Here is a 14,397-nt window from a genome sequence, read left to right as displayed (position 1 = left end):
TCCTATGGTTTTAAATTTCCTTAAAAGTTTATATTTTTTTTAAGCTAAATTTAAAACATAATAGGACAAGGTACGTATTTTAAAATTGGCACATGGCCAATCCTCCAACTTATGGGTATCCACTTGTAAGAATCAAGGTCACTTTGTTAGTACTAATAGGGTTTAAGAAGAAAAATGAAACCAAAATCCAAAATTGATTAATTTACATTCTTGTTGTAAAGGAAGGATTAAGTGAAACCAAATATCCAAAATCTAAAAGAGAACTCGTACATTCACAAAAAAAAGTACACATGTAACCTAAAGAGTAAAAAACAAGCATGCAACCTAACATTTAAATGTGCTTTATCATGAAATATGGTAGTCAACATGATACACTAACATGAAATAGTGTAAACTCATGCAAAGAGACCCTCTATTATACTAAAATGGCATGCAAAACTTTACTAGTAATGTTTAAATAACAGATTTCTTATGACACCCTTTAAGGTGACAAATAATTTGTAATTTAAATTTTTTTACCCTTTTAGTATAATATGCTATGTTTGTTAATGAGGGTAAATACTGTCATTTCACATGTATACTGAAAAAATGAGTAAGATAATGATAGCTTTTGATAATGACAAGTCACTTTCAATTTTTTTTGAAAAATCCTTTTATACCCCTAACTTAAAAGACTTTCGAAAATAAGACAGAAGGCAATTAATTGAAGGTATCAAGTACTAATACACCTATAGAGGTGTCATTATACACCCCCTTTAAATAAATATGAGATGACACTTTGTACATGGATTACCATTAATTTTACTCAGACTATTTAAATAAACTATAAGGAGACAAGAAGAAAAGACATTGAACACACCAAATCATAAACCATCTTTGTTGAATATATACCAAATATAAAAGAATTTACCTTAAAACTTAACAAGCAACAAGTAAGAGCAAGAAACATGTTCAAATTGACCTAAAGCATGAAAATAGCTTAGATGGATGGATAAACATGTGATTTATCAAATAAAATCATTGACTAAAGATTTTGTTACAATGACAAACCTATTTCAAATAAATTGCAATTATGCTAGGGTTACTATGAAAATGAGACTTGCTACATAAACTCGTCTGCTTCAAAAGAGCTTCACAAGATATTGAATTATAATTCCAACCATTTAAGAAGATAAAAAGCATGAAAATAGCCTTAAGTTTCTAAGCTCAAGCTCATAAAAGTACAAGAAAGAAAATTGAAGCATGAGACAAATCACTAAGAAACTCACATGCCATAAAAGCACACATCTCCATAGAATCGGCCAGGTTATGTTGGTGAGAGATTGTGAGGAGAAAAATTAATTAAAGAGTGGGTAGATCACCAAAAATGACATGTATTAAAAGTCCAAACCAAAGATAGGACCAGTTGAATTTAATTTACAATAGGAAAAGGGTTCACCACGGCATTAGATGTGGAGAATTTCCTACGCCACACCAATGGCGGTGAGAAAAATGATATAATCCACATAGGACCCACATGATCAGGTCTTACCCCTAAAAGAAAAGAGGGAGAAAATAATGATAAAAGAACACATGTGAGAGGGTGATAGTACACTGGTGTCGTGGGAAACTTTTTCCTTTAAAAATAATACACCCAAACTAATGCTTGGATGAAACAAGATCTCAGCACCCAATTGGATTAAAAAAAATGGGCACCCCCTCACAAATTGGCTAGATTTGCATAATAGAAAATATTGGGGTGAAAATGAGAGAAATAACCTCTAAAATACCAGGTATTATTTCATAAAGAGCTCAAACAAAACTAGAATTAAGACCAAACAACAAATCCTTGGCCAAACCCATAAAAATGAAATATGAGGCCTATTATAGCAACCAAAATTGGAAGCACAACCCAAACTAGTTGTATCATGTAAACGACTAAGAGTTGAAATCAGATAGCTAGGATTCAAGATATTGATATACTACAGTGCCTAAGAGCTTAGAAAACCATGAAAATCACATTCAATAAGGGATTTTACCCATTAAAATAGCAAGAAACAAAAACAAGGAGGATTGTTGGGTGTTTGGGGTCCCATATATATAACTCCATAATGAGATATGGAATCCCCTACCTGATTTGGGCTGTGAATGACCCTTTAAACTTCATGACTGTGTGCTTGACAAGTTAAGTAGATAGGTAGAAAAAACTCTGGTGAAACACAAGAACTAAAATGGAAGAGACATGACAATAGATGAAAAGCAAAAACAGGAGATTTGTGAAAGGAATAGAAAGCTAAAGAAGAGGTTTCCAAGCAATAATTAAAAGCCAATACAAGAAATGAATAACGAAGAGAAAAAAAAAAAAAAGCAAGGTGAATTATGGGTCTTACCTCTTTGAGGCTCACCTCAAACACTTAGAGAGCTTCTCAGCTATGATTCTCTTCTTTCTTTGTCTTTAATAACTCAAGTTTCAGCAGGTATTGATATTGTTATTTAGGTGTTTCAGGTGGTGGATTAATGGAGAAGTTATGAGGTTCAACATAGAAGACGAAATGGAAAGGAAGGATACCTACTTGGGGTCTCTCCTTTCTTTTCTCCAGGCTTTCTCTCATTGATTCCAGGTAATAAAAAATATATATTTTTTATAATTATTGGTGTCACAACTCTTGTGATGTTTCCAACATAAAAAAGACAGATTTGATTTGTTCATTTTCATTAATTTTTTTTATCAAAAAAGTTTGCACTTGCTCACAGGAATTATCTACAAGATTGATACACATGCATGAACATACACGAGATGTAAATTAATGCAAGAGGGTATTTGATTGAACTAGAGTATGAAATTTGACTTATCTGATGCGACCTAGATATTTCCCTAAAATTATAAGAGTAAAGGTTTTCTGGACGATTATGTTCAAGATGACCAAAATATCTACCATGTGATAAATTGAATGAGGCACAATTTTGTGAACAAGTAGACCCATAGATTCTCCATTGACATGTAAAATTTTAGGCCAAACAAAAATTGCCAATTGGCTAATTTGATGTTTGAAGATACAAGACTATGGAATGGATAGTGCATAGTAGTGGACGGAGTACCATAAACATTCATAGATAGATAGGGTTGAATGTTGATACACGAGAAAATATTTGATTGATTGAATTAAGATTTGAAATTTGATACATGGTTAATCCAAGCCATGTACCATCAGTCTAACAGTTAAAATTGGTACGTCAACATTCCACATGGCACAATAGAAGAAACACTTTGGTTAGATTAGCAAATTTGGGCTGTTGAAATAGGGAAAACATTTTATGTGTATTGCAATGTGGGGGGGGGGGGGTGGGTTTAGACAAGTGACCTGGGGTCCTACCATTGCTCTGGTAATTTAAGAAACTCTAAACTCATTTTTAATATCTTTACCCAAAAAAAAAAACTCATTTTAATATGCTGAAATTCTTCCTAGCCTATTGGGGTGGGGTCATTATCATCACATGGACCTACTTATTGTACCCATTCAAATTCTACCACATGGCAAGGAAATTTAACCTTACTATGTAAGACATAAATATCACAGAGCTTTGTGAAATTAAATTCCCCTTTTAGTTGCACTTGAAGGGCTTAATTAAAAATCTATGAACAAGTAGAGGCCAAGATCCCTTTCACAAGTCAAGTTTCAGCTTTTAATTGAACAAAATTGACCAAGAGCCCAAACAAAAAAAATTGAAAAATCAAGAACTACAGAGAGGGGACATAAACTACCAAGAGGGTGCATAATAACAGATAGGTTGGTATATGACTGAAATTAGGTCATGACATGCATTTAGCCAATTCATATATCATTCTCTAAATATCCAATAATCAAATTCCCCACACCATTTTTCCATGATGAGGTATAACTAGGCGCACTATACATATATAAATTCCTTTACTTGGATCATCAACTAAGAAACTGTTGCCTAAAAAGATTTTTATTTGTCTACTTGTGGGGTTTTATTTATTTTTTTATATATTTACTTTTAGTTGATAATTTATAAATAATATTCGTTGAAAAATCATACTATTAAAAATACAGGAGAACAATCTCATACATGGTAAATCATATGGTTCAGATAAGACACAAGTGGGTAATTTGGTTAATGTTCATATATGCCTAATAGTCAAGACGATCAAATCAACATCTACCTAATAGTCACGATGACTTAAGCAACTTCTGTGAAAAAAAAAAAGATACCAAATATTAAGACCATATAAAATAATAATAATAATAACAATGTAAAATGAAAAGGTTAAAAATATTACAAAATAAATCTTAATGTCAATAAATTTGATGTTTAATATTCACCCAAAAAAAAATTTGATGTTTAATAGTTTGTTATACATCATGACCTACCAAGTTTTACTACATGTGTGAGTCCATGTGATAGGATCTCAGGTCTGCTTCACATTCAAATTTCAAATAAGCAATGCCTATAAGGGAGTTTGAACTTATATAAAATTATATTTCGTTAGAAATAAACTTAAAATAAAATTATGAAATCGTCGTTTGATTTACTACAATGAAAATGATATTCTTGTTATTTTATGAAACTTTGAACTCACTTCCTAACCATTTTCTACATATGCTGAGAATTGAAATTTGATAAACCAATCGTCTGAATTTCTTATAAATTAGGTATTGATTTTGATTTTTAAAAATTGCTAAAAGACCAAAATCGGTTGGACTGATTGTTTGGATCGAAAACAGATTACCCAAAAAAACTGATAAAATTCAATGTTTTAGAGACCCATGTATTGGCTTGTGATCAAGATTTACTTTTTACTTGTTTTTTTGGCCTTAAAAACAAATGGAGTTCTAAGATAATGGAAAAAATGTAGTTAGATACATAGCCGTCGTGTGAAGTATGAATAGGCGTTATGCTATTTTTATAAAAAATTTAAAAATGCTGAAGGCATGGATCCTACATCTGCAATAGGCTAATGGTCTGATGCTTGGAATGCCCCATTTCTCTGCTAGGATCCATGTCTGCCCCCTCCCCACACTTATAGTGGCATTTTCCAAGCAAATAATTCTTCAATTATTTTATAATGGAATTTTCTAAATAACACCTCTTGAGGTGTAATTAGAACTTACAAAATTCTTAATGTTAGAGGTATAAAAACATTGGGAAAGAGAATGTTACCTGGTCGTGTGTGGTGTGTGGTCCCTACATCTAGACATAGGACCATACGAAATAACCACCGCACCTTTAGAAATTTTCACATTTTCATAGGGGCATGACAGTTATTTCACACGATCCATGTATCTAGGCGCAAGGACCACGCACCGCATGCTACCAGGTAGCATTTTTTTTATCAAAAAAATTTTCAAAAATTATTTGAAAATGATTTATCACTATGTCATTGTCATGTACATTATTTGAGTATACATGTGAAATGACGGTATTTACTATCATTGGAAAAAGGCTATATGTAATACACAAACTCTCAATAAAAAAATCCCTTCTGTTACCTAAAAAAAAAAAAAATCCAATAAGAAAATCCCTACACATGCTAAGGATTTACTAGAGAAACTTGATTGGCGCTTAACACTCCAATCCAAATACGTTAGTTTTTTTTTTTTTTTGGTTCCGCTTTTTGGTAGTTTCTTCCACTTCTTTGCTCTGTATAGTCCTCCCCCGGACAGAGTTTCTTAGTGGTCGGTTTTTGCAAATAAAATATGATATTCTTGGTATATATATATATATTTATGCATTTAATTTTTAGTATCAATATGATACATGTCAATGGTATCCGTATCATGGAGTAAAATGATCTAAAAATCATTGATATCAGTATTTTTGGAGATAAAATAGTCCAATCCGATTCGATACAGCCGATCCATCTGGGTATTGATATCGATGTTGGTCAAAATTGATCCGATATTATATTTTAAAACATTGATCCTATATATTAAATAAGGAAAAATAGTTTTCTGTCCTGGAGTGTGGCCTACGTCATGGCCACACTCCCATAAGTCTATGTCTCTTCTCCTCAAAATAGAGGGGCAGAGGTGTCTTTTCATATAAAAAGAAGAGAGATAGACTCATGGGAGAACTAGCGTAGGCTACACTCCCGAACTTGAATAAGTAATGAGAATATAGACAGTATAAAATTATTTTTGGGACAATTGATAAGCGTCATGATACATCGGACAAAATTTATGAGATTAGCAATTTCAAATCTTTTTAAACATGAGAGTAGATGGTGATATAAAGAACATGCTTAAGAGTTTCAAGTGGTGAGCAAAAATCTCTCATGGAAGATTCAGTCAACAATGGATGAGAAGATTAATGTTACCCTTTGTCACCAGTGGATGAAACACAACAAAAATTCTAACCTCACAGACTTTGTGAATCATGCAGTGAAACAACTATTAGTAATTCAATACAATAAATTTGATGAAATTTAAAAATGGTTATTTCAATGATGGCGAAGGCCGAAGGCTACGATGACTCCAGGGGGGGGAGGTTGTAATCATTTTGGTCCTCTATCGTGTCATACCACAGTTGGTGTTTGATCGTACATAGTGTACAACTGTGCATCAAGCCTCTTGCCTTCAATAAATTTTTTTAATGGAATTTGTTATGTGCCTAATGGGGCTCGATCTAGTGTATGGGCGCTATATTTTGCTAACCTAATATGGAATAGGTTAAAAAACTAGATTCAACGTGTTGCATCAGCTCTGGAGCTTTTGGCGTATTGATCAAGTACCTAACGTTTAATATCAGAACCAGAGACTAGGTCACCTCAAGAAAAGATTACATGCTGCTCTTCCGGGAGTGCAACATACACCGGGGCTCCCCGTGCCTATCTTTCTCCTCCAAAAATAAAGGGTCGAACTGTCTTTTCGTAGAGGGAGTAGAGAGATAGACACATGAGACTGTTGACATACGCTATGCTCCCAGACAGAATTGTCACAATCCTTATTTAAGTATGAATGATTTCATGAGCAATAAAAGAGTAGCGAAGATTTGATTCACTTTACAATCATTGCCCTTAAAATGGAAATTAAAAGAAGACACTGGCAATTTGGCATGAGACCTGACATGAAGTAATGAAAGGAAACGTATGAGGATTTTAGGATTGAGAAATGCCTTAAAAAAATTGAGATGGGTTTGGGAAGATCAGATTTTTTTCTAATTTTTTCTTCTAAGTAGTTTACTAATTCAAATTTCAGCAAGAGCCAATCCATTTTGATTTTTGAGGTCATGTTTTGTGCTGTTGCATAGTAGGCTTTACTTTCCAACACAAGTAGCCGTTTTAGATTCGGAGCAAGGAATAGGTAGGTTTCCTTTTGTGGTTTCATGCTTGTTCTTTGTTTTCTAGGGACCGGCGTGTCTGCTACATGCTTACATATATGCGTTGTGGATAGGGAAAATATTGATTTTTTCTAGGTAAAAGGTTATCTTCCTCTGGCTTATGTTCTTCATCTAGAATCAAACGAAATGAATGTATGAAATTATATTGATACTTCCACTATTACAGAAGAAAGCTCTTTTTTTTGCTTCAAGGGATTTTTAGAATTATCACTACTTAGCTTTCAATTTGCCTTTGACCATCAAATAATGGGTATATCGGCCTACGAAAGATTGGAGGATGGACAAATTTTTTTTTGCCACCGTAAAAAGAGTGATTTGGCCGTTTTGACGATTATAAATGTAGAAAATTTTGTAGATTCCCCATGTATAAAATTAGGGAAAAAGAACATTGTTTGGTTGCACGCCCCTATGCCTAGACACAGGGGGTGGCGAGATGATCACCTTTTCACTGGAAAAACTTATTAGTCCCTCAATTATTTACTTAAATCATATTCACAAAGAATGTAGACAACATTGAAATAACATTTGTCCTCAACATTCATATAACTTTTAATCCTGACAACTGTTAAAATGCTAGATACACTAATTACAAAATTGACAACGATTCCTCAATATATTTATGTGAATTCACAAAACACCCTCGCTAGTAATAATAAGAAGAAAAGGTATATTTCTGAAGTACTTTAATTGAATACTGGTTTAGAATTCACAGAACACACTCTGCCTTTCTCACGTTTTAGGTTTCAATTGAGTTAGCTAAGTGACAAAACAAAGCTTTGAAAATCCATTGAAGAAATGGAACTTTTCTAAGAATAAATTGAAGATTAAAAATACACCAGAATATGGACATACATGACAAGACAAGTGATTGAATATGAGTCTAAAATTTAATATGTGACCAATCAAGTTCATGCTATAGATATCCCTACAGTTGAAATTACCACGTTACCCTTGTATGTGGCAAAACTTGATGTCAGTCTAGAGATAACATCTAGGTTTGTGGTCTAAAAAAAACTTTTGCCATTTATTTATAGTGTCAATCAATGGGAAAAAGATTGCTACACTATCTTTGAATAAAATTTTTTACCCTCACATAATAAACCGTGCAACCCACACTCACAATTCTCTCTCCTATTCTAACTATGTAGCTCTCATGTAGGCCCCATATGGATGATACCATTTTCTAGCCGTTCTTTGATTGTAATGTACAGGTTCTTTCTACCATTGCCCTTGTACGAATACTCTCTCTTAATCATTATACTCAATTAATCCTAAACGTACTTCACATTGTATTTTTCCTGTATTTTGAATTCAGTGTAATTTTTAATACAAATTACCACAATAAAAAAAATAAGGGAATAAACAGATGGGAGAAAAATATTTCAAACACTAGAGGGATCTTGCCTCGAGTTTTTTGATGATAGAAAGGGGGATTGGGGAGGAGGGAGGAACAAGGTGAAGACATGAGGCTCAAACCCGATACCTCTTGGAAGCCTGCACTCAACTGGCTAGGCCCCACTTAACTACCCTGGCATTTGTCTTCATCTTGCCTCCAGTTTGCCATGTAGCCATGCAAACAATCCTATTTGGATTTTCTTCACTCACTCTCTTCATTCTGCCGCTTAACCTTCACGGTAGGTGTTGCAAGTCCAACAAAACACTAGAAAACATTGAAAAAATAAGGGATGGCAATCGGGCAGGTAAAAGGGCGATAGAGTAAATCTTCAATGACCGAGATCAGGAATGGAGCAGGCTTAGGTTTTAAAAAGCCCAAGGGGCAGTTTCCAAGCCCGCATATAAGGTCAGGCTCGGGCCTGAGTATTAAGGCCCAATGGCTATGGCCTAGACCAGCACGAGGCCCTTATCCCCAATGGAAAAGGCTGAGCGGAGATGTAAGTGAAGAATAATACGCACATCGGTCATCATCTTCATCGATTTAAGTAGAGCTGCGTTTTGAAGAGAGCATTCTAATAAAACAGTTCACATCTCCCAATAGAGAGAGAGAGAGAGAGAGAGAGAGAGAGTTCTCCTCTCAAGCCATAGAACCATCTCAAAAAGAATTAAGAATCTGCATCTCTTGCTTTCTTCTTTCAATACCCAATTAGAGAGGGCAGGGTTTTCACTCGCCTTCATCCATTTGGTTGCATTTTATTTTACCAATGAAAAATTTATTTTACTTCATATCAAACCATACGGATCCTTAATTTCAGACATTCTGCATTAACCTGGTTTGACCAGTATGACCACTTAAGATCAGGAAAAGAATTTAAAGCAGGGCATGGGATACCAAATTTGAAAATTCCGCTAGGAATTACTCGTTTGATTCTTCTATAAAAAATTTAGACCTTTCTACTATCATCATTAATACTGGGAAGTTTAAACAAATTCCTCCTCAAGTCCAGTAAAGTACAGAATGATAGTTGAGTTCTGATTGCAATGCAGTCAAAATCACTTACAAGCAATTGGCAAAACCTCAGTGTATAAAACATCACAATACATGCAGGATAGCTTGCTAAGGAAAATCCAATTTCAGATCTATGAAGTGCTATCTTCTTCTACTCTATAATCCACAATAAATAATTCTACATCTATTACATTAAATACAATAGTGAACAATGTACCTGCCATCTTCCAGAAAATCGAACCAATGGCAATGATTGACAACTTCAACTTCCCTTTCATGACAATTTTACTCCTTATTCCTAGATGATCGATCCTTCCTCGGCCCACCAAGAATACGTGAGATCTGTAGACCTCGACTGAAGGCTTGGTTGAACAACATCCGTGTCTGGAATTCTGAAACAAATGGGAACCAGGCCAGAAATGCAATAGGGGAGAACAGAAGCAATCCCATTACAATTTCATAGCCACGAGCAAGTGTCTTAACTGAACCCCAGAAGCCAGCACGATGAACAATAGGTCTACAAGCTTGCGCAATCTGACAAATAATTAAAGCAAAGAACGTTTTAACTCCCAGAAAAGATAAAAGGAAAACTGGACTGCAGATAAAGATGAATAAAAGAAGTGAGATCCTCTAGCTACATGCACAGACTAAATGCAAAGTGAGCATCAGAGAAAACAGAAATAATTCACCAACCAGGAGCAATCCCCATCCAGTCGGCATGAAAGCAAGAAAGCAGACAAAGATGTCAAGCACTGTCATATGTGGAAGAGCAATCAAAATGATCAAAATAGAGACAAATGTGACAAAGATAAGTCCCTTGATTAACCGGAAGACAAGCTGAAAGTTGGCACTGAATTTTCGTCTTCCAACGGACACAGTCTGCAGACAACCAACAAACCCGTCAAACCAAGCAAGGGACAATACAGTTCACATCAAGGGCAAACGCTAAGAAGAAAGCTCCTCACTGAGGCCAGCACTTCTCACCCAAAGTGCAAGGTGAGGCTGGTGGGGGCAGCTGGAAGAGCAAGTCTCTCTCTAGACCTTCTACAGCAAATCAGTACTACTAACAGAAAAGAAAGGCAGTGCCCTAACTTTCATAAAAGTTTGATCCCTTCTCTCTCTCTCCCATTGGTATGTGGGTTTGCTAATTGCGTAAAATGGAAAGGAATTCTTAAAGAGATTCAGAGACATGACACCCTATCATTATTTATTTCAAGACATTCACATAGGAACCATGGATTGCTGCTACTTACTTACCTTCATCACAATCAATATGCAAATAATCACAAGCCATGAAGCACCATAGACCTGTGACCCATCAAAATGTTGATTAACTTATCAGCAACACTGCAACGAAATACGCAGGATAAAATTTACAGGACATGTATTGAAAGGTTACAGGTCTGAAAACATACCAGAACACTTTTGGTTTTCTTCGTTATGTTCAAGTGGTAAACAAGCCCATACTGGTAGATAAAAAATCGTAACGCTAACAGAATCTCCGTAATGATACCACGCTTCCCAGAATGTCTAAGATGTTCTTGCTGTGTCTCCCACCATGATTCCCAACTCTTTTCCGTAGGTACACCAATACCTCCTCGGTTGCTTATCCACTTATTCCAATCGGTCCAGTCATCAACAATCTTTTGCCACTCGAATCCTGATGGATTGAAAAGAAAGGGAGCAAAAAGCCATGTCCCAACCATGAACCACATAGAGATAGTGATCAAGACATATGACACTGCACCTCTGTATGTATGGCCAAAAAGTTGGTATACAATTAATAGAATCATCAACTCGATTCCCTTGACAAAGTGACTGCGGGAGTATAATCTATAATTCTCTGCAAACTTGGCATGGAACACCACAAACCCACGACCAGTAGCTCTGTATTCTGCACCTCCATGAAGCAATGTCCTTCCGTAGTAGTGGGTTTTTGTTCCAAGAGAAAATGTGAAAAATACAGGGGCCAACTGTAACTGCATCATTATGAAATCAGTTAGTGCAGTGCGGAATCCTCTTTCCAAGCCAATCTCCATCATCATAGGCAAAGCCATCAGGAACCCAAGTTGCACAAAAGATTGAGAAGCAAGAGCCACTTGAAGGGCCTTAATGTTTTGAATGGATGTTTGTGTAATCAGACCTTCTTCGAGTCCACTAAGAACGAGGTAAAGGCGACCATAAAGAAATATATAGACAGTGAGGACAGTTATCTGTCAGTCGAAGCCAGAAGCCAAATCAGATAAACGTAGGATATATCAACAACATGTTAAGAGGTAAAAAACAAGAGTTGCTTCGTAACATACCAGGGTACTGAAATAAAAACCAACTGTGGTGAAATAGCATGACAACATTCGGAAAAAATCAAAACGGTGTCCAAGCCGGTATATGTCACGGCTTAGTGTCTGCTCACCGTTGCCATTAGCTATCTTTGCCTCAAACAAAGAGATCTGGTTAAGACCCACATCCCTCCCCTTACCAACTTGCATGTATTCATGATGAGTAACATTTCCTTCACGAAGAGTAGAGTTGAAACCTACATACAACGACATGAAAAATATATACATGTAAAGCTTACTCTAATTTAATTAAGTCCTCGAGTTACAAACAAGGAACTTTGTTAGGAATGTACCTGCAAATATATCCTCACTTAAATTGATGATCTTCGATGCTTTACTAACACCCCCTCTTGTCAGGTGAAAAATTCTATCAAATACATCTGGATGGCCATAGTGGAACCGGACCCTTTGTGGGTAGAAAAAATGGAGAAAAACAGGGATCAGTATATACTAAACATCACATACTCAATGAAATGGGTAGAATCTTTAAACTTTAGGGTTATGGATAGAACCTGCAATAGAAGTTTAACAAAATAATCATTTCTAGCTAATGGCAATATCTTCTTATTTTCATCTTCTGACGCAATCCCACCTCAACTTCACCTCCCCCTTTTATTTTATTTCTGTGAACACTTACCTCGCATTTGCCTCAGCTACAACATAGATATGCATTCACACAAGATAAATATGCACTTGCCCACCAACAAGTTTTAGTGTGAATACTTACCTCGCATTTGACTCAGCTACAACATAGATATGCATTCACACAAGATAAATATGCACTTGCCCACCAAGTGGTTTTAGTGTGAGGCCTGCTAGCTAAGCTCTTCATATAGGTCAGTGAAAAATGAACACCAGTTATCTCAATTGTAGGACTAGACAATTTTTCTATGCTCTACTATTCTACAGGTGCTTCAAATGACAGTAGCTATTTTTAGGCCATAAATTTGGACAATCAAGAGAATTTAAAGGGTTTGAGAATTTTGAGATCATTAAAGAGAATTTGAGGGATTTGAGAATAAAATTGGTAGAAAAAACCTTTGATTTGGAACGACTCTTAAGCCACAATAGTTTCATTTCTGGAGCAACAGTAAGGAATTATATTAGAAGGGAGAGGGATTGGAACACTGCCTGTGTGTGGTAAGCTAGCGGGCGGCACCAATAGAGGCGCAGGATGGGGCATTATACAGGAGGGGCAGTTGAGTCATCTCAAAGGAGTGAAGAGAGAGATAGACAAAATGGGTGCTAGCTTACGGTACACCGATGGTGTGCCTAACCTTTTCCCATATGAGAAATTTAAAGTTAGGTGGGTGAGGTACCCCTGTCAATCTGTCATGCTAGCTTACGGTACACCGACGGTGTGCCAAACTTTTTCCCATATTAGAAATATAAAGTTAGGTGGGTGAGGTACCGCTGTCATGCCTTCAACATTCACCAGAAGAGGGAAAGTGCATTACTGAAGTGACAACCATTCTAGGTGGCACGGAGTGATATATAATGAGGACCAAGTGGGAGGGTTTATTTTATCAAAGGCCTTTCCAGCCCCTTGTTTTTCAGAAGGTATATAGCATTTGCCAGCTTTCAGATTAGCCATTTGGTGCCATTTCATTCCACGACACCTAAATGTTGTGAGGTTTGTATTTTACACTGATAATTATATGATCAAAATTTGCATATTCTTTCTCTAGTGGTATACATAATCCTGAAATGTAGTATTTTCTTCTTCCCTTTCTTTCTTAATTTATCGTAAGTTCCCCATTGGCTCATTCGATCTTCCAATTAATAGAAGATAAAAAAGAAGAAACAAAACAAATTAAGGTTGTAATTAGAAATCTCTTTGAACCACTTCATCTTCCTGCCCTTAACCTGTCTTTACCCAGGGAGTTGAAATTACATCAGTGAGATACAAACTTCTTGCTCCCAACTCTAGAAAAGAATGAAGTGGCCGAAAGGAGATACAATTCAAACCACATGGAAAAATTATAGATTGATTCTCCAAGAATCATGTCTATGCAGAGTTTCATATCAAGTACATTGTTTAGTGTCTCAACAAAAGATAAAATTCCCTGATCATTTGATAAATCATAAGCCGTAACTATACAGACAAGTAACTACAAATACTCAGTAGACACTTAAGACTTTGTTTGGTTGTTCAGAGAAGTGTGGAGAGGTAAAAGTACATGTATGCCCCACATGTTGAGGATAGTAAAGTGAACTGGAACATTTCCCAACATAGGGATGTTTGGGTGGCCTGGAAAAGTGGGGCACAATGCACTTTACCTGGGAAAGCCCCCAAAATATGAATCCCATTGA

General features: G+C 35.8%; 1 protein-coding gene across 4 annotated transcripts in view; it reads right to left on the bottom strand.

Annotated features, from left to right (window-relative positions):
* Positions 1-9,778: 9,778 nt before the first annotated feature.
* The window catches only part of LOC122642456 (callose synthase 3-like), a 52,139-nt gene continuing 47,520 nt past the window's right edge, over positions 9,779-14,397 (bottom strand). For 3 of the 4 annotated variants that reach the window (XM_043835936.1, XM_043835939.1, XM_043835937.1), the window contains 6 exons: positions 12,378-12,490; positions 12,052-12,281; positions 11,161-11,958; positions 11,003-11,053; positions 10,439-10,624; positions 9,779-10,279 (listed from right to left, as the gene is read on the bottom strand). In XM_043835936.1, the coding sequence (XP_043691871.1) occupies positions 10,031-10,279; positions 10,439-10,624; positions 11,003-11,053; positions 11,161-11,958; positions 12,052-12,281; positions 12,378-12,490 (1,627 nt within the window). In that variant the 3' untranslated portion in view covers positions 9,779-10,030. Of the gene's footprint in view, positions 10,284-10,438; positions 10,625-11,002; positions 11,054-11,160; positions 11,959-12,051; positions 12,282-12,377; positions 12,491-14,397 lie in introns of all 4 variants that reach the window. The other variant, XM_043835938.1, reaches the window with a different exon arrangement.

The sequence above is a fragment of the Telopea speciosissima genome, chromosome 10, assembly GCF_018873765.1.
Source record: "Telopea speciosissima isolate NSW1024214 ecotype Mountain lineage chromosome 10, Tspe_v1, whole genome shotgun sequence".
NCBI lineage: Eukaryota > Viridiplantae > Streptophyta > Magnoliopsida > Proteales > Proteaceae > Telopea > Telopea speciosissima.
The sequence above is the reverse complement of the archived record's forward strand: the minus strand, read 5'-3'. Positions and strand labels throughout refer to the sequence as shown.